This window comes from Corvus hawaiiensis, chromosome 1 (genome assembly GCF_020740725.1).
Source record: "Corvus hawaiiensis isolate bCorHaw1 chromosome 1, bCorHaw1.pri.cur, whole genome shotgun sequence".
Classification (NCBI taxonomy): Eukaryota; Metazoa; Chordata; class Aves; order Passeriformes; family Corvidae; genus Corvus; species Corvus hawaiiensis.
In genome coordinates, this window is record NC_063213.1 from 98,466,514 (window position 1) to 98,494,016 (window position 27,503).

At 44.2% G+C, this 27,503-nt stretch overlaps 1 protein-coding gene and 1 long non-coding RNA gene across 10 annotated transcripts in view; one reads left to right on the forward strand and one right to left on the reverse strand.

Moving 5' to 3' along the window:
* The window catches only part of TANC2 (tetratricopeptide repeat, ankyrin repeat and coiled-coil containing 2), a 195,941-nt gene that overhangs the window by 87,080 nt on the left and 81,358 nt on the right, over nt 1-27,503 (reverse strand). For 7 of the 9 annotated variants that reach the window (XM_048320430.1, XM_048320452.1, XM_048320463.1 and 4 more), the window contains 2 exons: nt 20,598-20,705; nt 2,285-2,433 (listed from right to left, as the gene is read on the reverse strand). In XM_048320430.1, the coding sequence (XP_048176387.1) occupies nt 2,285-2,433; nt 20,598-20,705 (257 nt within the window). The remainder of the gene's footprint in view (nt 1-2,284; nt 2,434-20,597; nt 20,706-27,503) is intronic. The other 2 variants (XM_048320472.1, XM_048320480.1) reach the window with 1 other exon arrangement.
* On the forward strand, nt 11,515-18,054 carry LOC125334063. Its single transcript, XR_007207064.1, has 3 exons — nt 11,515-11,964; nt 13,762-13,924; nt 15,327-18,054. It is a non-coding gene; the product is annotated as an uncharacterized LOC125334063 (long non-coding RNA).

Sequence of the window (27,503 nt, forward strand, 5' to 3'; positions counted from 1 at the left end):
TTAGCTTGGACAGGATTTGTTTGCTGAGACAGCCAGTGGGAGATGGCAGAGTCAGAGGAGAGTCCCAAAAATGTGAGATGGCTAGGGCTGAGGTAGAGAGGCTGATGGAGAGGAGAGGCTGATGGAGGGAAGGAAGAGGCAATGCTGACGGAGGAAGATGAGATGCTGATGGAGAAGGTTCATTCAGCCTCCAGAAAGGACAGCTACACTGGATCCAAGGACAGCTGCAGCCTTCCACTATCTGCAGGGGCCGGAGAGAAGACACAGCCACGCTCCTCTAAGAAGTGGAAAGGGAAAGGACAAGGAGCTACAGTAACAGGTTCTATCGAGGAAATTTTCTTCTAGGTAGAAGAAAAATGTTCTCACAGTTGGTGAGCCCCAAGACAGGCTGTCAAGAGAGCCCACTGATCTCCACCAGTGGAGATCTTCAAACCCTGCGTGGATGAGCCCTGAGAACCACGGTCCCTCCCTGAAGCCAGTCCTGCCTCCGGAGGGCGTGTGGATGGGACAATCTCGTGAGGTCACTTCCAACCTTGAGTATTCCAGGATTCTAGGCAAGTGCTAACAGCAGGAGACGCTTACAAAGGAAGGAAAAAATTAACTTGGTAATTGAGGAACCAGCCCCTCTTTATCTTCTCCAGAACAGGAATAGCATTCAAAGACCCTAGAAAACTTTTCCATGCAAAAATTAGCACATAGCCCAAGATACCAATCTATTTTAGAGGACAAGTCTCTGTTATTTCTCTTTAGATTTTTTCTTTTATTTATTCTCCAAAGACATCCTTGGCTTTGGAGAAAAGATGGGGTTTTAATTTTTGTCAAAATGCAACAACAAAAGGAACCATTTATAGTAAAAGCTCTGCTTGGCTTTGAAGTATTCAGTTCAAATAGGTGCCTGTTAAAAGGACATTTTCTAGCCCAATGTAAAGCAAAATCCATTTTAAATCCACAATTTGCTTTAAAAAATTGAATGGAAAGTGTTAAAAGTGTAACGTTTGTGTTAAGGGCAAAAACTTTACAAAATCACATTTCTTGGTTCTGAATCAAACAAGCTCATGCAGGAGATCAAAAACCTCTTGTGTCAGTCAGTCAACCCAACATGGCCTTGGACACCTCCAGGGATGGGGCAGACACAGCTTCTCTGGGCACCCTGTGCCAGGGCCTCCCCACCCCCAAAGGGAGGAATTTCTTCCCAACATCCCATCTAACTCAGCCCCCTCTGTCAGTGGGAAGTCACTCCTGTCACTCCAGGCCCTTGTCCAACATCCCTCTCCAGCTCTCCTGGACCTCTTCAGGCACTGGAAGGGACTCTAAGGTCTCCCCTTCTCTTCTCCAGGCTGACCATTCCTGGCTCTCCCAGCCTGGCTCCAGAGCAGAGGGGCTCCAGCACTCGGACCAACTCCGTGGCCTCCTCTGGACTTGCTCCAACAGGTCCACATCTCTTCTGTGCTGAGGACAGGCCACTTCTCACTGACTCTCTTTTTTAAGAAATTCAGGTTCTCTGAATTACATCTATGTTAAATATCTGAGTGACTTGTGCAGAGTCACCCAATGACTGTTAAAAGAACAGAGAATTGGAAGTGGCTGCTGAGTTTTGTACTCTTCTGCTACATGGACTATCCATCTGTCAATTTAAATACAAAAAGAGGCGGGAGAGAAACGGCTATTTTCACTCTCAGCAAAAACTGCAGATTGTCCACACCTGAGGAAAAGGAGGGAGAAACTCAGGCTCAGGCAGTTTCTACAAAATCTGTATCATAGCCCAGAGCCTTCCAGCCAGCCAGGGGTATAACAAGCTCCATCACAATAAAGATTTTATGATTTGCCTTCTCTATCTGTTTTCAAGCATGAAATCACCTTGTTGGGCAAATATGAGCAAGAACTGTGACTATCTGTAAAATTAGGCTATTACAATTTCCCTCTCCCTTCTGCAGAGACTGTGAGTCTTTATGTAACACTACTAAAGTACTTCTGAAATATCACAAAAAAGATGCCAGGCAAGTACAGATTATTTTGGTCACTATAATCTGATTAGAAACACTGCCCACTCCTACATTTGCAGAAACAGAAAAACAACAGAAGCTGTCTCACATGGCTGATCCCTGAACCACGGCCTGCTGTTCTGGAAGGATGAGTCACTGCATGAAGAGGAGATACAACCTTTACCTCAGCACCATTATTTTGTTAGGACACACCTGGTTGCCATGGAATTAGACAATAACCATCCTCTCCCAAGCTCCACAGTGATCCCAACCCATGCCACTTGGGATCAGGGGAGTCATACCTGGTTCTCGTCCTGCACCTCCATGCTGTACTGGGGCCCTGGCTGAACCTCCGTGACTTTCTCTCCGAGGAGGAAGCCCAGGCGAGTCATGAGTGTGTTTGCTGCCTCATCTACGGATGGAGGGGGTCCCAGCTCCTGCTCAGCATCACCTAAACAGAAGAAAACCAGATTCAGACACGAATTGTTTACCTTGGCTGCTGCTCAGTGGCTTTACCAACACAACAGCGCTACCTGTTCATGCTGTACCCTCAGTATCCAGGTTTTCAGGTTATTCATGTTATTCAAGCCTGTTTTAGCATTCTATGCTGGTCATTAATTTTAGATCATGCACCATAGATACATGTTTTCTCCAATGTTAACTGTTGCTTCTCCTCTCACTGCTCATTATTTTCTCAGCACCTCCCATGGAAGCACACCTAGGCATCTTGTCCCTGTAGCAGAAGCACCAGAGCTACCAGGGAACAAGATTTTCTGCACCAGCACTGGAGAAGAGAGAGTGTTTGCTCTCCTCCCTCACACAGAAATTGCCCCGAAGTTACTCACAGAGAAGACAAGGCTACGAGAGCCATTTGGAAGGTGCTCCATGAGCTGCAGAGCAACCAACCTGTGAGTAGTTAACAGGAAAGACCAGGACAGAAAATACACGTGCAACTTCCACAGGCACCTGCTGGCCCAACACACTCATGGTCATATGAAAATCAAGTCTCTCCAGGTACAACCTACCTTCTGCACTCACCCTAGGGGCCATGCCACAAAGCAGTCTGCCTGCCAATTCCCCATCAAGTCTACAAAACAGGCCAAAACCAGCATTGCTAATAATTTTTCCTAATTTTTTTTCCACCACCTGTAGGAAAAGCAGCACAGACAAGCTTCCAGCTAGCAATGCATACCAGGAAAAGGCCAGGCCTGTATACCGGCATTTCTGTATACGTTTAATTTTGTAACAAAAATCTGTGGAGGTTTCTGACTTGTAGTATCACACAGGTAATTTGGGTTTCGAAAGTCAAGTTCCTTCCTGCTCACACCAGCAGCAGGGTGAAAGCCTGAAGGTCAAGTTCTTACCATGTTACACTGAAGTAATACTGTGCTTAGTGCAGTTGTAGGAGACTAATTAGGATTTGCAATTAGTCTATAGTTAATTATTTATCTGATAATGTACAATCTGGAAAAGAGCCCATCTCCATTTCCCAGCTCTGTCCTGGTTTGGGCTCCTCTGGCTCTCAGCCTGCAGCTACAGTAAAAGGATGCTATTTTAAATAAAATACTGCTTTTTGATAACTGTAACTGAAACCCACAAATCATGGAATCTGGGATAGGTACAAAACCTCTGGAAATTTAAGCCAGTTGCTTCCAGAAATTCCCATTTAACCTCATAGGGTACAGCTCACAGAAGCTTACAGCAATTTTTGGGTGTTTCATCTGCACTACAGCAAATTAAAAGCCTGGGAGCATCTCCCATGCAACCACAGCTGCGTTCCTAAGCACCACCAGCTCTGGAAGTTGAGCATCTGGAGCTGTCCTTCCACAGTGGCTTCACTGTTATGAAAATGGATGATACAGTAGGTCCACATAAGCTGCCTAAGACATTGAATCCCTATTGTACTGCTTGAACCAATGCTGACGTGAATCCGATAGATTTAAGAGAGACAAATTTAGATGGATGGCCCAATTTGCCGAACTGCTGACCACCCACAGTCAATCTGTGGGCATTTACTGGCTCTAGGAGACCAAGCCAGAACAGAGACATTTACGTAAAATGAAAACTAGAGAGACTTTTATTTCCAAGGTTATTTTTTTCTTTAAAAAGGTAGACTACCTTTTCAAAGGTAGACCTTTTTGGTAAAAGCCATTCCCAGAATATGGCTCCATAGTTTATTGTGCATTCCCCATCCTGTCTTCACAACCATGATATCAATAATATTCAAATGATGCTGACTTACATATCTGGGCAGAAAGGAACAGCTGGATCTACCTCTGCACTGCCCACCTGGGACAATTTACGAGTGCCCAGGTGAGGCAGCTGTAGGGCACTGGGCACAGCCAGTTTCCTTTGGCTTAGTGCTGGGAAAAACTCCCAACTAAAATTCACTCCTTGGAGGTTGAGTTTAACCTTGTCCTTAACCCCCTCTTCTTTTAACCTACCCCTAAAACATCTCCAAGGGGCACCAAGCCGGCTTTCACCTGTAAAATACAGAGAACTACAAGCTTACCCCAGGTCACTGTGTAGGTACATTGAAGATACAGAAGATAATAATTACGTGCCTTGATAACAGTCCTAACGGCAGGGGTTTGGAACCACGACATCTTCAAGGTCCCTTCAGCCCAAACCAGTCTGTGATTGTAATTCACAGAATCATGGAAAGGTTTGGCATGGGAGGGACCTAAAGCTCATCCAGTGCCACCCCCTGACATGTGCAGAGACACCTCCCACTAGACCAGGCTGCTCCAAGCCCCATCCAAGGTGTCCTTGAACACTGCCAGGGATGGGGCAACCACAGCTTCTCTGGGCAACCTGTGCCAGGGCCTCCCCGCCCTCTCAGGGAATAATTTCTTCTTCATATCTGATCTAACTCTGACGTCTTTCATCTTAAGGTTGTTCCGACTTGTCTTGTCACTCCATGCTCCTTCCCTGCAGGATGCTGCTTGTGGTACAAGGTATCACCAGCTGAACCACAGCAGCGGAGCTGCGAGACCTTCACATTTCATGCAGAATTATCAATTATTTTATTGTAACCTGGCTTTCAAAGTACAGATAACTTTGAACTTAAGCAAAGCTCTATTGTACTGGATTATCCCCTCCTTAAGTCTTACAAAATAAGTGGAGTCATTTAACTGAATGTCAAAGAACAGACATAACAGCTCTGAGGTGCCGTGAATGGGTATTATGGAAGAAAGCTGTAAGGTGCCTTTCAGGGCTGACAGTAACACCTAATACTCTCTTCCTAAGTTCAGTGAAAGGGCGTAACTGGTTTTTTCTCCCTTCCCACGTGTGTTATCCAGTTGGATATTTTACACTCACTTCAGCACACTCCCGTCTCACCAGGAAATTTGAGCACAGAATTGATAACAGAACTTGCCTGAGATATTTTTAACTGTTCTGACACCACTGCTATAACCAGCTACAGCAGCTCTAACACACACCCCAGTCAACTCCAATAATAGTGGCATATCAATAACCTGTAACACACTGCCCATCTGTGTACATGCAAACCCAAAGTCAATCAGTGGATTAAAGAGATCCCAACATGTTGATGGTCTGAAGCTGCTGCACTTACTACATGAGCTCATGTGCTTCTGCATCAACACTCAGTAATACTAAAAGCAACAATCAAATGCTTAGTGCCAGGAATTTTAAATAAGATTACCCCCCCAACTCATTGCATGTGCACTAGTATTTTAAAGAGTTCTATGGGCGGTGTAACTTGTCCCTTTATGTTCAGCAGAAAGCTTATATTTTTATAGAAACACACACAAAACTGCAGGAGGAAAAGGGTTCTTGGGAGCTGGTGTGCTGCTGTGCTGGAAGGTAACTGTAGCCATACACCAAGTCAGGTCTCTGTCAACTTCCTCTTGGCCACCAAACCACATAACTTAGGTTTTCATGCCAGCTGACAGCTTTACTTGGCTATTCCTGTCATTTATGTCTCATGGAATCACTCAGTAACTATCTCCCAGCACTTCACAGCCAGGTAAACGCTGTAGCCCAGCATACAGTCACATCTCCAAGTCAGCTACGTTTGCCTGTCCAGGTCTTCCAAGTGCTTTAGAGTAGACAAGTCTTGAATACATCCCTAAGTTCCTAGTAAAGTCACTACCCACCAACTTAACCATGGCAGGAAAGGCTGAATTCAGTTCCTAACACAAAACAAGAGAAAAAATTCGTCCATAAGAGAAAACAAAACAAAAAACAAAACAAAAAAAAAACAAGGAAAGAAAAAAAAAAAAAGAAGCAATTCTTTTGTTGGTATGATAGAACTTGGGATGCTGAAGTGCTTTGGTTTGTTGCCCAGTAAAGCAGAGCCCATCCTGTCCCTCCACTGGTGGACCCCAGCAAGCCTTGGTTGGCTGTCAGCAAGAGAGTTTAATGTCAAGCCCCTCTGCAGTGAAATGGCACCAGAAAGGACACCAGAGCCACCACAGTGTGATCCAGTCTGGCACCCACCAGCAACTGGCCTGGCTCTGAGGGGAAACCCAGAATGGTTTGGGTTGGAAGGGACCTTCAAGGCCATCAGAGCAATTAAGTCACATTTATATTGGATTTTCAACTATTCCATTATCATGAAGATGGACTTCTCCTAAGGGAGTGCTGGGCACAGGTACAGGACTCCACTGGCCGCGGCTGGATTGTGATTCCCTCCCTTTCCTGGCTCTGTGCTGGGAACAGGGAACTCTCACCCTCCTGGCTTTTCCTGCCGTTTGTCCCACTCGCGCTCGCTCTGTGCATGTGGCAGCATTACATCCACAGGCTCCGAGGTACTGCTCCCAGCATTTTAATGCTCTGGTAGATAAAAGTGCCAGATAACCCGAACACAGCGAGTACTTTATTTTAAAAGGACAGCCTGTTTCACATCTCTCTGAGAGCTTTTAGTTATTTCTGACATACAATCCTGCAGTTACCTGGCTTTTCTGAAGATTAAGGATTAAAAGAAAGAAGCACAGAGATTACTGACTGCCTAAAATTTGATTGTGAATTTCATGTAATATTTTTAATATTATCTTTCACTTTTTAGAAGATATGTTTCATTTCTGTACAGCTCACTACAAAAGAATCTGAATGTCTTATTTTTGATTTCTTTTGCTTTTGCAGTGAAAAGTAAGGCTAGTTGCTTACATTTTTCTTACAAAAACATAATAAATAATCTCTGTGCTCCTTGGACAAATTACCTCTGCTTCCAACCAGGCTGCAGCTTTGGAGACTAATCTGTCTTGGAACTGTTCATGGATTTTTATTTATGTTATTAGAAATAAGAAATTCACTGCAATGTGTTTGTGCTCTGTAGGCTGTATCTGTGATGAAAGTCCTTGGACCAGTGGCAAACAGCTCGTAAATCTTTTACTTCAGTACCTGAATTGCTGACTTCAGGTTTGGAGCACTTGCCTTCCAATTAACCACAACAAATTCCAAGCGGGGAAAAGTTTTTATATTAAATTACTGGGAAATAATTTTTAGTAAGGTTTAGAAAAGGCATTTTTCATGTGGGGTCAGTAAATGCAACAGTGTGTGCAAAGGCGATGTCACTGGAAGTGGTTTCATCTCTGGCTAAAGGTGATTATAGACAAGGTGCGTTTGGGCTCTCTTGGGGCTACCCCACCCCTGGAAGTGTCCCAGGCAAGGCTGCAAGTGGCTTGGAGCAACCTGGTCTGGTGGAAGGTGTCCCATGGCACGGGTGGGACTGGATGCGCTTTAAGGTCCCTTCCAACCTAAACCATCCCATGATCTGTGAAAGTCAAAGAAACTAGAATATGTGATTTCCCCACCTCTACCTCCTCCTTGAGGAACACACCATGATTCTTTCCTGATTGCTTGCTCTGCTTCTGGATTAAATTACACTGGAACAGATGCCACAAGAGGACTGGGTGGGCAGGGAGACCGGAAGGAGGTTAATTAGGTCAGGGGCCTGGAACGCTAGGAGGTCAGTGCTCCAAGGAGAGCATGTGCAGTCTAAGGCAGGGCAGGCTGTGGAAAGCCTGATGAGGCAGACATGGGAGCATGTGGAGAGGAGATCGATCCATCCAGCAGCCAGGACAACGGGTGGGAGCAATGAGGCCAGTGGGGCTCCCAGGATAGGGGAGGACACACAGCAGCTCCGCCACAAACCTCCCCAAGAGCTCCTCACCCGCTTGATACTGCAAGAGCAAACTTCAAATATTACACTTAAGTCATTAGTAACAATAATTAAATCCAACATTCAATTATTTAGACACTTCAGAAAGAGTGGAGATACCCAAGGCTGACACAGATACCTTTTTCCCTTTATTTTAAACAATTTTAGCAGATCCCAGCAGTGAACACCGCCACACTTTCCATCTCCTTCTGCCTCCTTTTAACGACTTTTTTCTTTGACTGAACTGAAAAAATGCAAATTAGAAAGATTACAACCTGAGCTTGTCAACCAATTTAATACTTCTGATCCTTCCTCCCTTCAAAAAATTCAACCCACTTTAAATACGTCAGCAGATCTCTGCAATTCACCCTGGAATTTACCTGATTTAGGCCATTTAGGAGCAATTTTACAGAGCCTGGCAGCTCTCTCAGATGTCTTACTTACAAATACCCTTTGGATTTCTGAAGGGGTCAACTCTAACACCTCTCTAGGCGCCAAAGGCAGCAGGATGGAGTTCATAAGTGCTCATAAATGTTCAGAGTATTCCTTGAAAACCAAATTATCATTTTATGGCAGAGTTATTAGGTTTGCTCTTTTCAAGAAACTATTCAAAATGTTCAATGTTTTTGTACATTGTCATTTTCACATAGTGTTTCTGTTACCTCCTTTCAATTCCTATAAGAGAGCTGCCACATATTTCAGCCACAATTGCTTACAAGCAAATGAAATTCCTTTATGATTTATTTGGCAGTTCTGTGACTGGTTTGATAGCCACCATCATCTAATTCCAGATAAATGATGGAGGGTAGTGCCCCTGGGAGACATTAACAATGCATCTGTACTCCAGAGAATATTTTTGGTTTAATGGCTATACTTTTACTTTCAAAACATCTGAAATCTATTTCAGTGGGTGTCTAACAAGAACTGGGTAACAGTTCCCTTAGTGGCACCCATCCCTGAATTTGCCTGAATATGAGACTGATTTGCCTTTACTAAATCAAATTTCTTAAATTAACAATGAAAAAAAGAGAATAGTTATGTGCAAAGAGCGTGCACCTATGGAAGGCCAGAAATAAATGATACCATTTAGGACTTTGATCTTCAATTACATAACTGCAGAGTTTTATCTAACAAATTCCTTCCCTCCATGTGACCTGAATCTGTCCCATTATTATGTACATCTGCTTTAAATTATTCTGGATACACTTGAGCTGTATTTGGAAAACGTCCTTGACCATTTCTGCATATCCCCCTAATCTCAGAATTAATGGAAGATTTTTTCATTACTCTTGTTTACATCAAAAAGAGATTTTAAAAAATTTAACCACCGAGGGATGAAGGCTGCCCCACAACCATCACTATAAATGTCAATTTTTGTACTGCTGCACCTCCAATCCCGGGGTCAGTTTTGGGCCCCTCCCTATGAGAAAGACATTGAGGGGCTGGAGAGTGTCCAGGGAAGGGAACAGAGCTGGGGAATGATCTGGAGCCCCAGGAGCGGCTGAGGGAGCTGGGAAAGGGGCTCAGGCTGGAGCAAAGGAGGCTCAGGGGGGACCTTGTGGCTCTGCACAAGTCCCTGACAGGAGGGGACAGCTGGGGGGGTCGGGCTCTGCTCCCAGGGAACGGGGACTGGATAAGAGGACATGGCCTCAAGCTGTGCCAGGAAAGGTTTAGATTGGAAATAAGGGAAAATTTCTTCATGGAAAAGGTTGTCCAGCAACTGCCCAGGGCAGTGATAGAGTTCCCATCCCTGGAAGTGCTCAAAAACCTTGTGGATGTGGCACTTGGGGACACAGTTAGTGGTGAACATGGTGGTGGTGCTGGGGGAATGCTTGGACTTAATAACCTTAAGGGTCTTTTCCAACCTGAACAATTCTATGAATCAAGTTTTAGTAGTTCTGTGGCAGCAACAGAAAACAGTCTGACTAAATTCAATCCCACCACTGATGAGTAGCGAAGTAAATATATTCTCCCCAGATATTGACATCAGAGCCCTCTCATCAGCCAAAACCCCACACCGAACTGTGGAAATGTTAAAGACACCTCCAATTTGACCTGTGCTCCTACAGCTCCTCTCAGTGCCTCCCATTCCGTCCAATAATTTCTGTAAGAAACTGCAAGAATTTTCACCATTAATCCCACTACATCGCCTCTTGCACCCCTTCCACAGACATTTCCTCTAAGAAGAAATTAAAACAGAAGTAGTTCTCCTCAGCACAATACATAAACACTGCTCCCTCTCCATCGCCTTTCCTGATGATGTCCTTTAATGTTCCTTCAAGTGGACGGTCAGAAAGACAGTTATTTTTAATCCCAAACCCTTCTGAGCCAGAGCAGGCAATAAATGTAACTTCACTGCTATCATAAGACCTGGTTCAATGTGTTTGACATTCTGGAGTTAAAACCCTCTGTGCATGCACATTGGGGATGAATTTTCCTGGAACTGAGCTCTCTGTTAAGGACCAAAGGAAAAAGAATGGGGGAAATGAGAGAGCACTCGTTACTGAACATATATATATAAAAAAAGGCCAGTTATCATAAATATGAGCCTGGGCATGTGGAATATCTCCTGGAAGCAGGATTACACTTTGATCCTCGAAAATGTTCCTGAGCTCTTTAACACATCAAGGACACCGGCACGGAAGCAGTAAGTTCCCTACTGATGAAAAGCAGAGATTAAATTATTTCTTCCTTTACAGTTTTGGCACTTTAGCTCAAAAAAATTCCCTGACCATGAATATGGGGCTGTGTTTCGGCTCTGGACATCCAACCCCTCATCCAACACTGAACAATCAAAGGTCTTGGCTTATAAATAAAGTTGTTTGTATTTATTTTTAGGTCTTTGAACTGACTTTTTATTCCAGACAAGTTTGAGGGTGGTGTATTACACTCTTATTGATGCAGAAGACTTTTTTAATATCAAAAAAAGAAGAAGAAACACTCCCTTAAATACTATTTGTTTGCTAAAGCCTGTTTTTATTTTGCAATATTAGGCATGTGTCTTGGTTTGAAAGACAGGTGTCTGCAAAGGAAGGCGGGAACCTCCCTTGGAATAGAAAATGTGACCCCCTTCCCTCTGAATTATTATAACTCCAAAAGTATGGGGCTTTCAGGCAAAGATACGGGAAAAGGAGTAACAGTTCTTTGGTACTATGTAGGTGTATAACACGGCAAACAAACCCCAACCCCGGCAGCAGCACCGAACAGAGCCCGAGCCCGGCGCCAGCCGCCCCCGGCCGCCCGCCCCTTCCCCTCGCTGCAGTTCCGCTCGCGGCCGCCAGCGGCGCTGCTGGCTCCCGGCCGGGCAGGGCGCGATGGCTCCCCCGCGCCTGCAGGGGGCGCTGTGGCAATGGGCCGCGGCAGCGACCGCGGAGCGGCGGCTGGCACGGCAGAGGCGGCCACAGCCCTGGGGGCGCAAACAAAATGTAACAAAAGACTGCGCAGCTTTAGCAGGAGCCGCGGAGGTCGGGTGGACACGGGGTGCTGGGTTAGAGTGTAGCGAAGAAGCCCAAGGCAGAGGCAGAAAGCAGCGAGGGGGCAGCGGCAGCCGGGGACGCGGCCTCCGGGAACGGGAGGGCCCCGGGCTTTCCCCTGAGCCACCGGAACACATGGTGAGGGTCCTTCCCAGTCAGATCGCGTGTTAGTAGGGTCCCAGCTCAACTGAGACTTCCTCTAATGAGCGAAGGCTCACCCACAGTGGGAGGACAAAGCCCGGCAGTGGAAGCGAATCCTCCGGGCAGCGACCGCAGAGCGCCTGTCCCTCCTCTGATGCCGAGAGGGAGAGAGGGAGACAGCAGCTGAGCCCAGCCCCTCACCCCCAGGCCAAATTCTCGAAGTATCTCTGCCCTTCCTCAGGTAAGAGAGCAGCCAGCTGCACCCTTCCCCCTCCTCCTACTCCCAGACACATCTTTTGTTCTCTTAAGTATCAGTAGTTATTGTCTCTTAGCAACAAATGGGACAAAATTCCATGAGAGAAAGAAAAAAAAAAAAAAAAAAAAAAGTCCTAACCTTCAAAAGCATGTTGCATCACAACCACCCAAATAATCTCTTTAATTTCAGCAACTCTCCTTCAAAACCTCTCACATTTCTTCCTCTTATTTTTCACATCATTTATTTCTATCAAGTGATAGAACTCCGACAAGAATTTTGCAAAAGCTGCTCCCTTGTGGTAAGGCCAACTCTGGCGAACTAACAGGGGCACAAATAAAGTTGCAGGAGACTTTCAGAAATATTTACATACATACATAACAATATTTCCATCCTCATCTCGGGGAGAAGAGTCCGTAGAAGAGGATTTTGACAAACATCTTTCCTTCTTCCAAGGCAGCTTTGCCAGGTCAAAACACAACAAGCATTATAACGAGCCAAACTTTTAGCAAGGCAAATGACACTTTACTGTCACCTTTGACCACTGTTAAGTGGGAGGTCATGGGTTCGTAGCTGAGCAAGAGACAAGACAGGACAAAGGCCTTGTCCTTACCTGATCTGATCTATTAGCACATGCCCAGGATAAATTTATTAAAAGCAAATCTGACTAAATTATGGTCTTTGCATTTACAACACTGACAACAATCTTGCAAACCTACCACCATTACATACCTGAACGAGATTTCAAAAGTTCTGTTTGGATGTAGTAACTACTACAGAGATGGAATAATCTACTATTGCCAGCTTTTAGAATAACAAGCCAGGCTGGGCAGGGCTTAGAGCAACCCGGTCTAGTGGAAGGTTCCCTGCCCTTGGCGGGGGGTGGAGTGGTCCCTTCCAGCTCAACACGGTCTGTTATTCTCTGATTCTTTTGGGGGCTATTTTCTAACAGAACCAATGTCCAGGGCTGTTGCTAATTGTGTATCTTCAATGACTGGAGAGGCAAGATTCTACTGTCCATGTGGATGAGATCCATTTAAAATTTCTTTTCTCTAAAGCGTAAACTATATTAATGAAAATCTTACCTCAAATAATATCACCCACACTGTCCTCACAGTCCCCTGAAGTTACACAGAGTAGGAGCTGTAATTTCATCCCTAAAATTTAGGTGGAGAAACACCACTGAAGTTACTGAAGGGGGCAGACAGAGGTGACAGCCATGCAGGTAACTGCACACATCACCACAGCTCCTCTTGCCAGGCAAGAATGCCAAGAATAGATGGGAATAGAGCAGGGAGCCCAGGAATGCTACCCCAGGCAGACTCTGCCAGCAGCCAGGAGTGGAGAGCAGCAGCAGGGACCTGTTCTAAGTGCTGAGCACATGTGGTGTGACAAGGCTTGCCCACAGGGATGGGACTCCTCATGGGAACATATGGAAGAGCCAGTGGGGACTTGACTTTGAGAAAACAAAAACAGCAAGCACAGGAGTCAGGGAGGAAGGCTGCTACAGTCTCAGTCCAAACACAAGGATTTTGGAGCCTGCAGTAAGGTCCAGGGCACTGGAGGAATTTGAAGCCAGGCTGGTACAACCAGTGCTTCCAAGCAAAGCTGTACTTTCAAGCTGGCAGCTGGCCAAAATGGTCATGTTTGGACTTAAGGTAATTATTTTCAAGCAATTTGGAGTCAAATAATTAGTGACATAAAACATCAAAAAATTCTGCTTAATGAAGCAGAAAATCTACTGTGGTACAGGAGGTTATGAGCAAATTTATCTCCTTTCTTCAGGGTCCAAGTGCAGCTGTGCTGCCCTGAAGAACAGAGCAGATGGGACAGAGGGAGTGCTGACGAATGAACCCAATTCCACCAGGGGAACAACAGTCATGCTGGATAAGAATAAAGAAGTTCTTGTTCTGCAGTCCTGGGGAGGGTGAAGAAGTCAGAGCAACTGGTAAGAGAGCACAAGTCATGGTGTGGCTTTCAGAGCACTGCATATTTTCACTTAGGGGCAGCTCTCCATAGCATCACTGAAGTTCAAGGACTTTTATCCAAAGGCACTGGGACATGGAAACCAGGCTTATAAAAGAATGGAGCAGTTTCCTACAAATGCAACCATCCCTCCTTCTATTGTTACAGCTAACAATAATGGTAAAATGAATACTGAGGGGGTTGCCTCCATAAAGAGTTTAAACAAAGTAACAGCATCCCAAAACACTGTAGGAAAAAAAAGAAGTAGAATAATTGACCATTTCGTCTAGATTCTAAAATATTTGTGAATAAATATCTGAGCCAGAAGGAAAAAGGAAGGACTGATTAGTCACTCTAGTCACTAATCAGCACAACCATGACCAAGACCTCCAGCAACCATCATCTCCTTCCTTTCTGCCTCATTTAGCATCCCTGTATTTCCACTTAGGGGAGGCATAAACACAAGGCAAAGGCTAACTTCAAATTAAACCCCACCTAAAGAACTCCTAAAGAACTCAACAGGGAACTAAGAAGGAAGATGAAGTTTGTGTAAAGACATCAAGGGCATCACAAGCAGGAGCCCAAAGACAACTGGGATGGTGCTATCACTGACAGGTCAGGTTGTCATTGTGCTGGGACCCACCATGTGCCAACACACAGTTAATCCAGCCTGACAGATGCTGAGTAGGAACAGAACTATCATAAGGCAAACAATTACGGATTTATTTGGTTTATTGAGGGAGCTGCAGCATGGATCTAGGGAAGCATCACTCATTGACTGCACTGCTAAAATGCCTCAGCACTTTGAAATAACTGACTTTCTTTCCCCTCTCCTCCAGTTACATATTTATGACAAAAATTTCCTCTCCTTTAGAGCAGAGCACTTTAGAGCAGGACACTTGCTGGGACTGTGCCTGACAGCACACACGCTTCCTAACAGGTTGCCCAGAGAAGCTGTGGCTGCCTCCAAGCAGATGTTCCCTGGCAGTGTTCAAGGCCAGGCTGAATGGAGCTTGGAGCAACCTGTTCTAGCAGAAGGTGTCCCTGCCCATGTCAGGGGGTGGGACTGGATGATCTTTAAGGTGCCTTCCAACCCAAACCATTCAGGGATTCAAGAACATCAGTGTGGGCTGCTCTTTTCAAAAAGTAATACGCCAGAAGAGGAAACTCCTCTGCCAGAGTCACTCAGTCAATGAGAAATCTGTCCCACCTGCTCAGATGTGGAAGGAAAGGTTATACATTGATCCTCACAGGCCCATCAATGACAGTTTCATAACCATCAGGGTTGGTTTGCTTATGTACATATTTACTCTCTGGCAGAAAACTATAAATATTCAAAAAACCAAAGTATTAGCACAAAAATTACTGTTACTGTTTCCCAACAGGCCAGTTGAAAGCAAGCACTGCTGCTTGATGAGGCAAAACAACTCCTCAAATTCCCTGGGATCCATCCGGATGGGCAGCCAGAGGTGCTATGCTGCAGGAACTGCTGCTGCTGAAGTCTCTGAAGCAACACACATCTCAGGAGCCATCTAGGTTACATCTTTGAAAGCAGTCACAACACTTTAAAGTTGGGCAGTTCATCACAAAAATAGAATTTGGATCATTTACAGCCTTTCCCCCTCTTTTTCCCTTTTTTTTCCCCCTTCCAGGTAGATGAACCCAAACCCTAGGTTGTAAGGGTTGATTATTAACAGATTGCACCAGGAAGCTTCGTTAAAACATATGGGAATAATCTGTGGGATTCATATTATTTTCACTTCTTATCTTGAACAACGCTGCTTTGGTAAGAAGATTTAATAAACCCTAAACTCTGGACCCAGCCACTATTCTCCAAGCTGCAACTTTCAGTTCAAACAAACTCCATGAGACTTAATGACAAGTGGTCTGTGGCCAATCCCAAACAGATTCACACCTGGAACTCTAGCAATGCCTTCAGTATTCGGCCCTACAATCCAGAATTTCAGACCAGACTGAGGCTTGTTTCGTAACACAGGAGTTTATTCTGAAACTGCTTCCATCTCTTGATATGGCAGAAGGAACCAGTAGCATCCTCCCAGGAGCAGTGTGAGAAAAGTCAATCACTTCCATAGCAACCAATGTGCCAAATTATGGCTCTTCTGCAATTAGGGCTGACCACAATGATTTCCCATTCCCTTCAGGTCAGTGGGCTTGACAGTGCTGGGACAACCACAAGGTTCAACAGTAAAACCATTTGTCAGATCACGGTTGGTTTGATTATTCCCTCTCCTTCCCCCCAGTTCGTCACTGTTCAATACAACAGAGGTAGGAGCAGGATCCTGCTGGCTATATTTGTTTGGGGTTTTGTAGGATTTTTTGGCTCAGCACCTATATTTTCACCATGAAAAATCAGAAAGCAATGCTGGTTCCTGCATTCCCTCTTAAACGGCTTTTTCTAACACCTAGGAAGTGTTTTGTTGTGTTTAGGAGAAACATGTGGATAGTGTAAAGTGAAAAACACACATTTTACATGATACAGAGAAGCAGCAGCAAGCAGATGTCAAGCTCAACGATTCTTTAAGCGAAGGAAGAGAAAAAGGAGTGCTAAGATGAACACAAGCGCTGCTGCCATGGTAAATCACTCCCCTCCCTGTCTGTGGCAGCAGCACCACAGTGATTCCTAACTGAGTCAGGGATGGAAACAGACGCCTGCCAGCCTAATGTGCAACAAGCAAAACAGACACTCAAGATTTGTCTCCCAAAATTTCTGAAGAAGGAGTTAATCAAATTAAAAGATAATGTTGTAACAGACTTAGCCTTTGGAACAGAACGACAAGGTAATAAATTACATAAAATGCAACTGTGAGCATTAATCTGAGGCAAAAGGCCATTACCTGAAAGCACCATCCATCTCTGATCGTTTCCAAGAGGTTTTCTGAGCACTTAGAAGTCAAAACATGTTTTAGCTGCCATAAAAAACAAAAAGCAGCTCAAAGAAAGATGCCCTCCTGACCACAACTAAGAACCAAGAAGCCAGGACACCATTCACCACACAAGCAGTGCCTCTTGGCAGGAGTGAGGCGTGACAAAGCGGGGGAAAACCCCTACATTGCGGAAAAGGTTTGACAGTTGAACAACAAAGGTTTGAAGATCAATTCCTGCTATTCTATGTTATGCCCCTCGAAGAGCAATGATGGATGTGAGGCTGCGATCCCCAGCCTCTCTGCCTTCAGAAGGTTGACAAGAGGGAAAACACAAATGCCTCTTGTTGAACAGTGTCTGCAGGATTGGAGCAGAGATGAGGAGGGAGGAGGGATCAGAAACCTTCCAGACCCTCCTTATAAAGTCTCTGCTAAGTCACAGAGTCACAGAATGGTCTGGGTTGGAGGAGACTTTATAGCTCGTCCAGTTCCACCATCCACCTTCCACTAGACCAGATCGCTCCAAGCCCCATCCAACCTGGCTCTGAACATTTCCAGGGACCAGAAACCTGTGCCAGGGCCTCACCACCCACACAACAAGAGACAAGGAAGAACTCCTTCTCCAGCAGGGACTCTTCAAGTCAAGAAGTGCTGGATTGAAATCTGAATAACCTCTGCAAACACAAAAACATCTACAGAAACATAATTTGACTTGATGATCACTGTGGGTCCCTTTCAACTCAGCTTATTCTGTGATTCTGTGACAATTCTGGTAAAAAGGGGTTTTTCAAAGTCATGTAAAAGCTTTTTTGTCATCATCTTAGTTGCAACAACTATAAAATGTGGGGCAATTTCTGATTTCACATAAGAACATTTAATTAATTTTTAAGTATCTACACTCTTCTCTATAAATGAATGTAAAAAAAAAAGGGAAATCATACCAAGCTCAAAAGTTTACTATGTACTTGGTATTAGAACTTCCCTCAAAAGACACTCAGTATTGTGATCTTCTTTCTCCTTCCTCTGAGTTGGAACGTCAGGAGCACATCATCCCCCCCCCCCCAAAGATGTCACAAGCAAATCTTCTGTCTTCTCCCCAGCAGCAGGAGGGGCCGAGCGGTGGCACTGCAGTTGCTCAGGAAACCACCTCCCTGGAATGTGCTGAAATTTGCCTGAAGCCTTAAAATAAACATTTTGATATTGAGCAAAATTTCACCTCTTGGCATCTCAAACTGAAATAGAACATTAGTTACTCTGCATATATAGGAATGACTCTTTTCTTTGCTATTTAGTGTTTTAAACTGCTTTCAAGTGTGTAATTAATTACATTTTTTGTCAGGGATCGCATTACAAACCACTCCACCTCCCCTCCACTGCCAGGCAGATCATCAGCCTAAATTTTTCTTTCTTTCAACTCACACCATTATTCTTGGAAACGTTTGGGATTCAGCGCTGTGTGCTATATCCTTCACAAGATGCACATGTTTTAGAAGAGGGTTAATGTAAGCCTAACACAGAAGAAAGGCATTGTATTTCCTTGGAAAACTGATTACAGGCAGTGCCCGAAGCTTTGCCATGATCCAGAGTAGGACTCTTCCTGCACCTTCCCATCAGGAGCTGGATGCTATGTCCCTTTTGGTCCCTGGTTGTTCACCACAACTTTGTTCTTTCTTTCCTTCTTTACACAAGGATCCTCCCCCAACCACCTACTTCTTCCAAGGTGTCATATCTCGAGCTCCTTCAATCCAGCCTTCCAGACCAGCAAAACCTCCAGCCCCCACATTACTGCTACTTTCACAGAAGAATCCATAAATTTGGGCAGTTTCTTCCATGAACAGCTTCAGAAATCCTTCCCTAGTGGATTCTATCCTCCCCTCTTCCCCTGCCTGTTCCACACTGCCAACATAAACCTGGCTACAGCCCCTGGACCTGGGCACACGTGAAGAGAGGGGCTCCCCAACAGCTCCCTGGGAACACATTTAAGGAACCTGAGACAACCCAAATCCCCAACCTGCAGTTTCTACCTTGACTCCAAGACTGTGCTCTTCCCTGGCATGTACTGTTCTGTTTCTTATCCCGTTTCCCTATTCCAAGTACACCAGGATGGCACTTGGGGACACAGTTTCACAGTGGCCTTGGGAGAGCTGGGTTTACATTGGACTCGATAGTTCTCAAGGGCTTTTCCAACCTTAATGGTTCTATGATCCCACTGTGACAGCTCTGCTGTAGTCACTTTTTTCCTTCCTTGGTGATGCTTCATGTTCCTTTAATGACACTTCAAAGTAGTACAAAACTCCACTTTTCCTTTCAGATCACTAAACTATCAGCAAGAGAAGGAGATCAAATAGCAAAAAATGAAATTAAAGGAATTGCAGATCCCATTGTCAGAGCCCATTCCTGGGCTTGGCAGAAGTCCTGCCCTCCAAAGCTCTGGCAGAGGGGAGGCACATGTCTGGGTGTGGGAATGTGGAATTTATGTTTTTTTAAACTTACAATTCAATTATAATTCTCTGTGGATGCAATTGTAATAAGTTTATAATTAGTAACAATTATAAACATGACAGTAGAAGCCATTCAGTTAGAAAAAAAGGCTGCAGCAGCAGCACAATTTTAATTGTAATTCATGATGATTGAAAAAGGAGCAGCACTTTTCAAGGCGACTGTGGCCTCAAATTAGGCATTGCCAAGCACAGGAACTGTCTTTTGATTTTCTAAGACAACATCTCATTCAGACACAATACATTCAAGAAAGCCCACATTCACAATCTCCACATTCAATTAATTCCTCCAATTTTGAGTACTCTACAAGTTCTTCTTCAAGTTCATCGGCCACAGAAATAAGCAACACCCTGATTTCTGTAGCTGATTAACTTGGCTACTGTAGCTACAGATTTCAGAGGCAGACGTCACACATTTGCACCCCATTTGAACACATTAAACATTCTTTTTTCCATCAAAAGCCTATAGCGAGTATGGATCCCTTTGGTTCATAACCAAGGAAAGCCAGGGGAAGAAACTGCAGAATTCAGCACAGAATCCACCAAAACACTTGCTGCTGCTTTCAGCCTTCTCCCAGCACCTCCACAGCCTCCAGCCCTCCCCAGGCTGCCACTTCCAAGTTAGGAAGAATCTGGGAAATGATACCGAGCTGCAGATTCCAGGCACTCACACGTGCTGGGTCTGCCGGGGCTTGGGAGGATTTAGGCAATGCCTGCCCGAGCTGACAGACATGAATGGGGCTGAGCCAGGAAGAGACGTGACCCACTTCTATTTATATTTCAACCAGAGGCCTCAAGCAACATGTATAGATTTCAGAGCAACTACTACAGGATCTATAAATTAGAAGGTATTTCTTTAAAACTAAAATAGAAGTAAAAACCCCAATATTCTTGATGCAGCTAACAAGGTCCCACAGTTTTGCTTTAGCTGATTTAATGATATTTCTGAAATGGGGCTTTATTCCAGCCTCTCTGCAGACCAGCATTTAAAATTAAATTTAAAGCAGTATGTTTATAGGCTCATTTTTATCTTCTCAAAAGCAACTCTCTAGACCTTCTAAATTATTCTCAGGGGAGAGCAGCCACACACAAAATTGCAAGAAACAAACGTAAATGGGCAATTATCAGAAATTAATACTTATACAAGTTTCCAAGACAATGAAACTTGGCTAGGGAAGGTCCAACCAACCATCTAGCCAAAGGAGCCATATTATACATTTAAAAAATCTTTCTCCCTGTTGCCCCTGTTTGCATAGAGCCTTCGCATGCAGCTTACCAGGGCAGAATGCATCAACATCCAGCTTCTGGGCAGAGAGGGTTGGGGAGCCAAGCTCAGACTCTGGGATTCGAGGGCTCTCAACAAACTTTGCTTTCCTCAGAGGGGCTAAAGGAGAAGGAGGGGGAGAGAGAAAGAGAGGTCATGAGTAAGGGAAACAGCAAGCAACAGATGGAAGCACTTAACTAAATGACACTGTCAGACTCATATCAGGTTACCCTTTTTTTTTTTTTTTTTTCCCCCCCACAAAAGAAAATTATCTGCATTCTTTACAAAGGAGATGGCTCTTGGTTAAACTTTCAAACTGCACAGGCTGACTTTAAAGTGTGTGAACACTGAGACACATTCCTGATACTCTAAAGCACTTCCTTTTCTCCTACTTTATTGAATTTTTTTATAGGAAGCAAATGAGCCTGCATTCAGCAACTGTGGAAAAGCAAAGATCAGAGAGAGGTACACAGAGCCCATCAGGTTTTAAGATACTTAACTGCAGATATCTGAACTGAACACATAAATGCTATGTTCAGTAATTGTTTCCTTGAACAGAAAATTTCAGTTTCAAAACAGTCTCAAAGTTAGACCAAACAGGTTTGGTGTTCAACACAAAAGAGCAGAGCAAAGCTAACACTGTCCAAGCCGAAAAGAAGCACTCCACTTTTATCCTTGCAAATCCAAAAGGATCAAGAGACTTAATAGAGGATGGGGAGAAGGTAGAAGTGTCTGTAACAAAGCAGCACTGACCACTAGTGCTAGAAAAATGGGATTTTCTCCATGTTTTAACAGTCTGAACTCTAAAAGAGATGAAATTCTCTACAACATGTTTGGAGTAAAATTAGTAAAAGTGGTTTAGTAAAAGTCTTTAAACATATTCCAGACCAGAGAAAGAGAACTAGAGAGTAAGTTACATGCAGAGATTGTCATATTGCATTTCCAAGTTAAACTCTCATGCTCATTACAATGAAAGGCTAATTTGAAAAGCCCCTCAGCAGCGATTCCAGGGGTCAGTGGCTTCTGCCCCTCCATTTACATGATTTTTATTTATTATTCCCTGTCTTGCAAATTAAATTTGGGATCTGAAACTAAAGACTGGGAGGTTGTTCTTTTGCATCTCCTGTAATAGAAGCTCAACAGGTCAGAGAATGACCTCTGAGGCAGCAATAAATCTCCTGGTTTCAGGGAGCTGCCGTGGTGCTGAGAAAGGCTGAGAAGGTCCAAGGACGGGGAGCCTGACAGACAATGCACAACCAGATCACTCTAACTGAGCTATACATTAGTGATCCCAGAAATGTTTAAAAAATGGGTGTGGAAAACAGAGATGAAGATTGGGGTATGGTTTTTCAATATAAAGTCCCCGTGAAGCAGAACGAAGGCAAAAATCAACCCCCCATCTCTGCACCAAAACAGGTGTGCTAAAATCTCTCCTCTCTTACCCCTCATGATCCATTCCAGGAGATGTGCTGAGGGAAAACAGGTACCACACTTCCATTTCACACAAGAAAATCCTGGCTGAATATGAGACATACTTCCAGCACATTCCATGCAGGCCCGTCAGGGCCAGTGTAAGAGGAGCCATGCCAGGCAGGAGGAATGCAAGGGACCCAGGGAGATAAGGACAGCCCGGAGCCCCCTTCTCTCCCCCCATCCCACGATGCTCATGGATGTGCAGCCCCACTCAAACACACAACCTGATGCTAAACACCACAAGCCAGTAGTCAATTCTGTATAATCCCCCCTGGAAAAAATCCCACGTGCGCACGCACGAGCACCCACTGCCGCAAAGTGGCTAACAGCAGTGAAAAATCATTCCCAGGAACAATCCTGTGCCAGATCCTGATGTAATGAAAACATTTTAATATTGAGAAGATTATTGCTATGGCCTGAAAATTGTTTAGAATAATTAATTCTGCACTGGTCAATCCTTTAATATTGCATTTGTAATTGCAGTTTTAATAAATGTTTTACCACAGTCTCAGTAACAGTTATTTTTATAATAGATATTAAAAATAGCCCGTCTTTTCTTTATCATTTCTGGCTGACACCAGGACCATATATCATCCCATGCACATGTGGCAGTGCTCACTGTGTTCTAAAATACAAAACTAACAGAATTTTCACAGTTCAAGAAGTGTTAATGACTGATGGGATTGTCAGCAGAAGGTTCTGCACTAAAGATTATTTTTAAAAAGAGGAAGGAGAATTTTAATAAACACAGAGGGCAATGTGATCACTACACCACTTGCTGTGTGGACATACAGGTCTGTGGAAGATGCAGGACCTGCATGTTTTGACAGATCAGCACTGAACGGTTCGCCTCTCACCTGTAAGGAAGGAATCAATCTCCCATTCCATTGGGTTTGATTTCTACATCTACTCTGGATCTCTTTTACTCCTCACTGAGGTGCCCACCGCCCCACCACTTCCCACCTTCTCCAGAGAACTGACTGATGACAGCAGAAGGGATCGGCTCATGGATCCATCAAGCTGATCCAGCATTTTTTCTCTTGGAGGCAATAAGGAACATCATGTCACCAATGTGGTGAAATCTCGATATACTGCAAGTTCAACCGTACGTATAATTTTAATGCATTTCATAGAATCACAAAACCACAGACTGGGTTGGGTTGGAAGGAATTTAAAGCTCATCCAGTTCCACTCCCTGCCATGGGCAGGGACACCTTCCACTACACCAGGTTGCTCCGAGCACTGTCCAGCCTGGCCTGGCATCTATTTTATTATGTTTTTATTCCCTCAAAAGCATGACTTGAGCCTTAAAAACACGCTTCCACCAGCTAAGACACACCATGTCACCATGACTCACAGACAACAGTTTACTTTAAAAGGTTCAAGTCAACACAATCCTCTCCATGTAAATACAGGTGGGGAAAAGCCACAGAAGGAAGTTTCTGTTATTACAAATATCCTAAATGTGGAAAAGACAAAAACTCCTCCTACACCCACAACCCAATTACAGGAAAGGAGGATTTTCACATACAAGAATTAAGCACCTCTGACTCGTGTCCAAATGAAGATTATCCTAACAGATTCAGATTTGGGCATTAGTCTTCTACTGGAATAAATAACAAACAGAAATATCATAAACTCTGAAATCTGGTTTGACACCCTTTAGCCACATGTTAACGGATAACACTGATCTTTTCATAAAAGTGACTTTTCAAGGCACAACAGTTTGCCTTGGTCCTGAACCCCTTCCTGTGAGCACAGGCAAATCTTATGATCAAAGCAATGGGATGAGCTTTTGGCACAAATTATAAAAACTAACAAAGGCATGAAACAATTATTTGAAGTATTCTGTACCTCCTTTTGGCCTCTCATTCCTGTAAGGATTTTTCTGTATAAAACAGACCAACTCCAGGCCTCAAACAGCATGAAAATAGCCCTTCCTGTTACACAACTGCAGTTTTTTTAAGCAGAGAAAAATTATGTCTTCCAAGAACACTGGGAAAAAGGGTGTCTGCAATAACTAGTTATAAAAATATAATGGATTGAGTAAAGATGGCAGTCACCAGCAATGCTGGCTTTCTAGAACTGCAAAACTAGCATTTAATTCAGAAAAACATACTGACTACATGGAGCCTAAAGTCACAACCTTGTCCCTGGGGTCCCACCACCTGTCACCGATGAGAGCCCAGGAGCTGATGGCTGCAGCCCCTGCTCTACGTGCACCTCACAGGCCAGTCCTGTGCCCAAGGGCTCGATGAGAAACACAACGCTGGCATCAGACAGGAACTGACTTGCTACTGCTTAAGTAGGAACTTCAATTTCAATGGCTATTGACCATTTCAATTTCAATGGTTATTTCAAACCAATACTGCACATTTTTGGGGCCAGTTCTGTGGTTCTCAGTGAGATTAATCCCCACTGGTGTCCAAGCCAGCAGAGCAAAACTGAAAATCCTTCTGTCGATGCAAGTAAAATTCTCATTTGACTTTGCCAGCAACTCTTTCTGAGCAAGGCAAGTGATGCCAGTTCCAGGGTAGGAATTAACCATGTAATGCAAAACACTGAGCAGGGCCAGCAGTCAGAAAATTTAATTAGCTGGCTCGTTTTATGACACTTGTTGTAGCACGTTGTCTGTCTTCCAGTGGGGACAAAGACTGTTCCCTGTGACGGTGGGGAGGCCCTGGCACAGGCTGCCCAGAGAAGCTGTGGCTGCGCCCGCCTTGGAAGTGTCCCAGGCCAGGCTGGATGGGGCTTGGAACAACCTGGGATAGTGGGAGGTGTCCCTGCCCATGGCAGGGGGTGGGACTGGATGAGCTTTAAGATCCCTTCCCACCCAAACCAGGTCTGGGACTCTGTGATAAACTAACACTAGGGAAAGTATTTCATCAGTAACTGCAATGTCAGCAGCCTGACTTTTTAAGAGTCTCTTTAAAAACAGGGATTCAGAATACTGGGAAAGCTCTAATTCTACCTGGCAAACTGAAACAATCAGCCCCATTCACAATATCCTTCAAACTTGCATGCCCACACTAGTTACCACTGAGACTCCCCTTCCTGAGTCTGGATGAGCAGTCTGGGAGAGCTGTAATCCCTACTGTGACTAGGAGCTGCTGGTGGTTTATCCTTTTGAACATCTGTATGGAGTGCTAGGATCAATGCAGTGCTGTTTGTGATCAATGCCAAGCATCTACTCCCGCATCAAACCAAACCAAAATAAATCCGGGTGTGTCTGTTCTTTTGGAATAACCACTGTATCTCTAGCAGCACTGTGTTCTCCTTCAGCCTACTGACTTCCCTAATTCTGTTGCATTTTCTATGACACCATTTAATTGTTATGTAATTTATAGACGAGTTCGTATTTTAATTTAAAAAGGGTCTTCTTTACATTAAAAGGCATAAATAAAAGGAAAGTATCATGGATTAGTAAAAGGTTTCAGCTATGAAATTCAGTTAGAGCTCTGAAAGGAATGTTTACTAACAAGGGGTTATTAACACCTAGTGATCTGATTGAACAAGCTTTTATTTCAGCAGATCTGAATTCACACCACAATTTGACTACAACACACGCACACCTACACCTTTGTCTGTGCCTACACCCATAAAGATACACAGATTTATCTGTGTCCAAGGAAAATGTTGGAGGAAACAGCAACTCTTTACCCATTGCATGGATGATGGAATGATCCATCCCAGGGAACCTGGGACCCTCTCCGTGTACCAGCCCCTTATAAGAACTGGGAAAATGGACATTACTGCCCAAACTGCATCAACACAAACCACTGCAGCTTTTTACTCACGGACTCACACGCTTCATCACTATAAAACACAAACACACATGGCCACATGCCTGGATTCTCCTGACTTGCTTCTATGGCAGGTCCTGGAAAGAGTCTGGCCAAGGAGCTTGGCTCAAAATCAACCCAGTTTTGTCTTCTCCCCATGTTAAACAGTTGAATTTCACCTATGCTTTGAACCTCCCTCTGCCATAAGAGGATGAAATAATGAAATTTGCTCTTTTCGTGTAAAAATATTGTGTTTCTCACAGGTTGAAGGGGTGAAAACGTGCCAAAAATGATGGGCACATTTCATAGGTTTGGATTGGAAGGGATCTGGAAGATCACCTAGTTCCAACCCCCTGCCATTGCGTGTTTACCACACACTCATCTCTTGTAACTAATTCAGCTGAGGAGGAGCTGAATTTTGCATGTTAATATTGTGTTTTTAACTATCGTAAGCACAATTTTATTACAGAACGTTAAGGGGCTGGAATGGACCCTAAAGTTCATCTGTCTCAATCCGCCCTGGATGGGCAGGGACAGCTCGCACTAGACCAGGCTGCTCAAGGATTTACCCAACCTGGCTTTTAACACTTCCAGGGATGGGAAAGCCACAACCTTCCTAACTGTCACAGCCTCTTTTGTAATGTAAGTCTGGTATTTGAATTAAATCCTCGAAATCCTGCCCAAGTTGTCCTGTGTTGGGAAAAGACAGAGTCACGGTTTCAAGAGCAAACTTTGGAAACCTGGATTTAAAGAAAGCAAAAGTGGGTGCTCAGTGCACCCTCCATTCCCACCTTTCACTCATCCCAGCTCATGCCAGAGCCTGACTCACGTTTGGAAGCATCCCAGCAGCTCTACAGTGCTGTTCAGAGCTGACTTTACTGAAGTCTCCCTCAAACTAAAATGTTTTTAGTGCTGCAGAGTTATTGATCCACAGAGCTCCTGGAACAAATAACTGTCACATTCAGCACAGCTGGACAAAACCCAGCACATGGGAGGTGGAGCTTTGGTCCTGCCTCTGGCCCAAAGGACCCTTTATTTCGCTTAGGTAAGAGCCATAAAGAGGAAATTACAGACCCCATGATTATTTTTGCTGTGGCACTAATTCTGGAATCCTAGAATGGTTTGGGTTAGAAAAGACCTTAAAAAAAATCATCCAGTCCCACTCCCTGTCATGGGCAGGGACACCTTCCACTATCCCAGGTCGCTCCAAGCTCCATCCAACCTGGTCACGAAAACTTCCAGGGATGGGGCAGCCACAGCTTCTCTGGGAAACCAGAAGAAATCATATACCAGCTGTGTGTAATTAGGATTTTTAGGTATAAATTTTTTTAAAAAATTAAAATTAAACCAGTGACAATACATACAATGAAGGTTAACATCCTCTTTACGTAATCCAGCATTATTTTACAGAATCCATTGTGTAACAGTTTCTTCCTCTTCTATTATGAGAGACTATAAAAGCTTTTTAAATTACATTCCCCAGCCTCTCTCCTCTCATCCCACGATATCACAGCAGTGAGGGCAGGGCAGCACAGAAAAGTGGTGAGAACAATGTGTTGTCTGGAAACATCACACTTGTTCCAAAACTTTCAGAAAACATGTTTAGTTTAGAAGATAAGGCCCTGAAACAAGAAAATTGAAGGAAATGAAGGTGGAAAGAGGA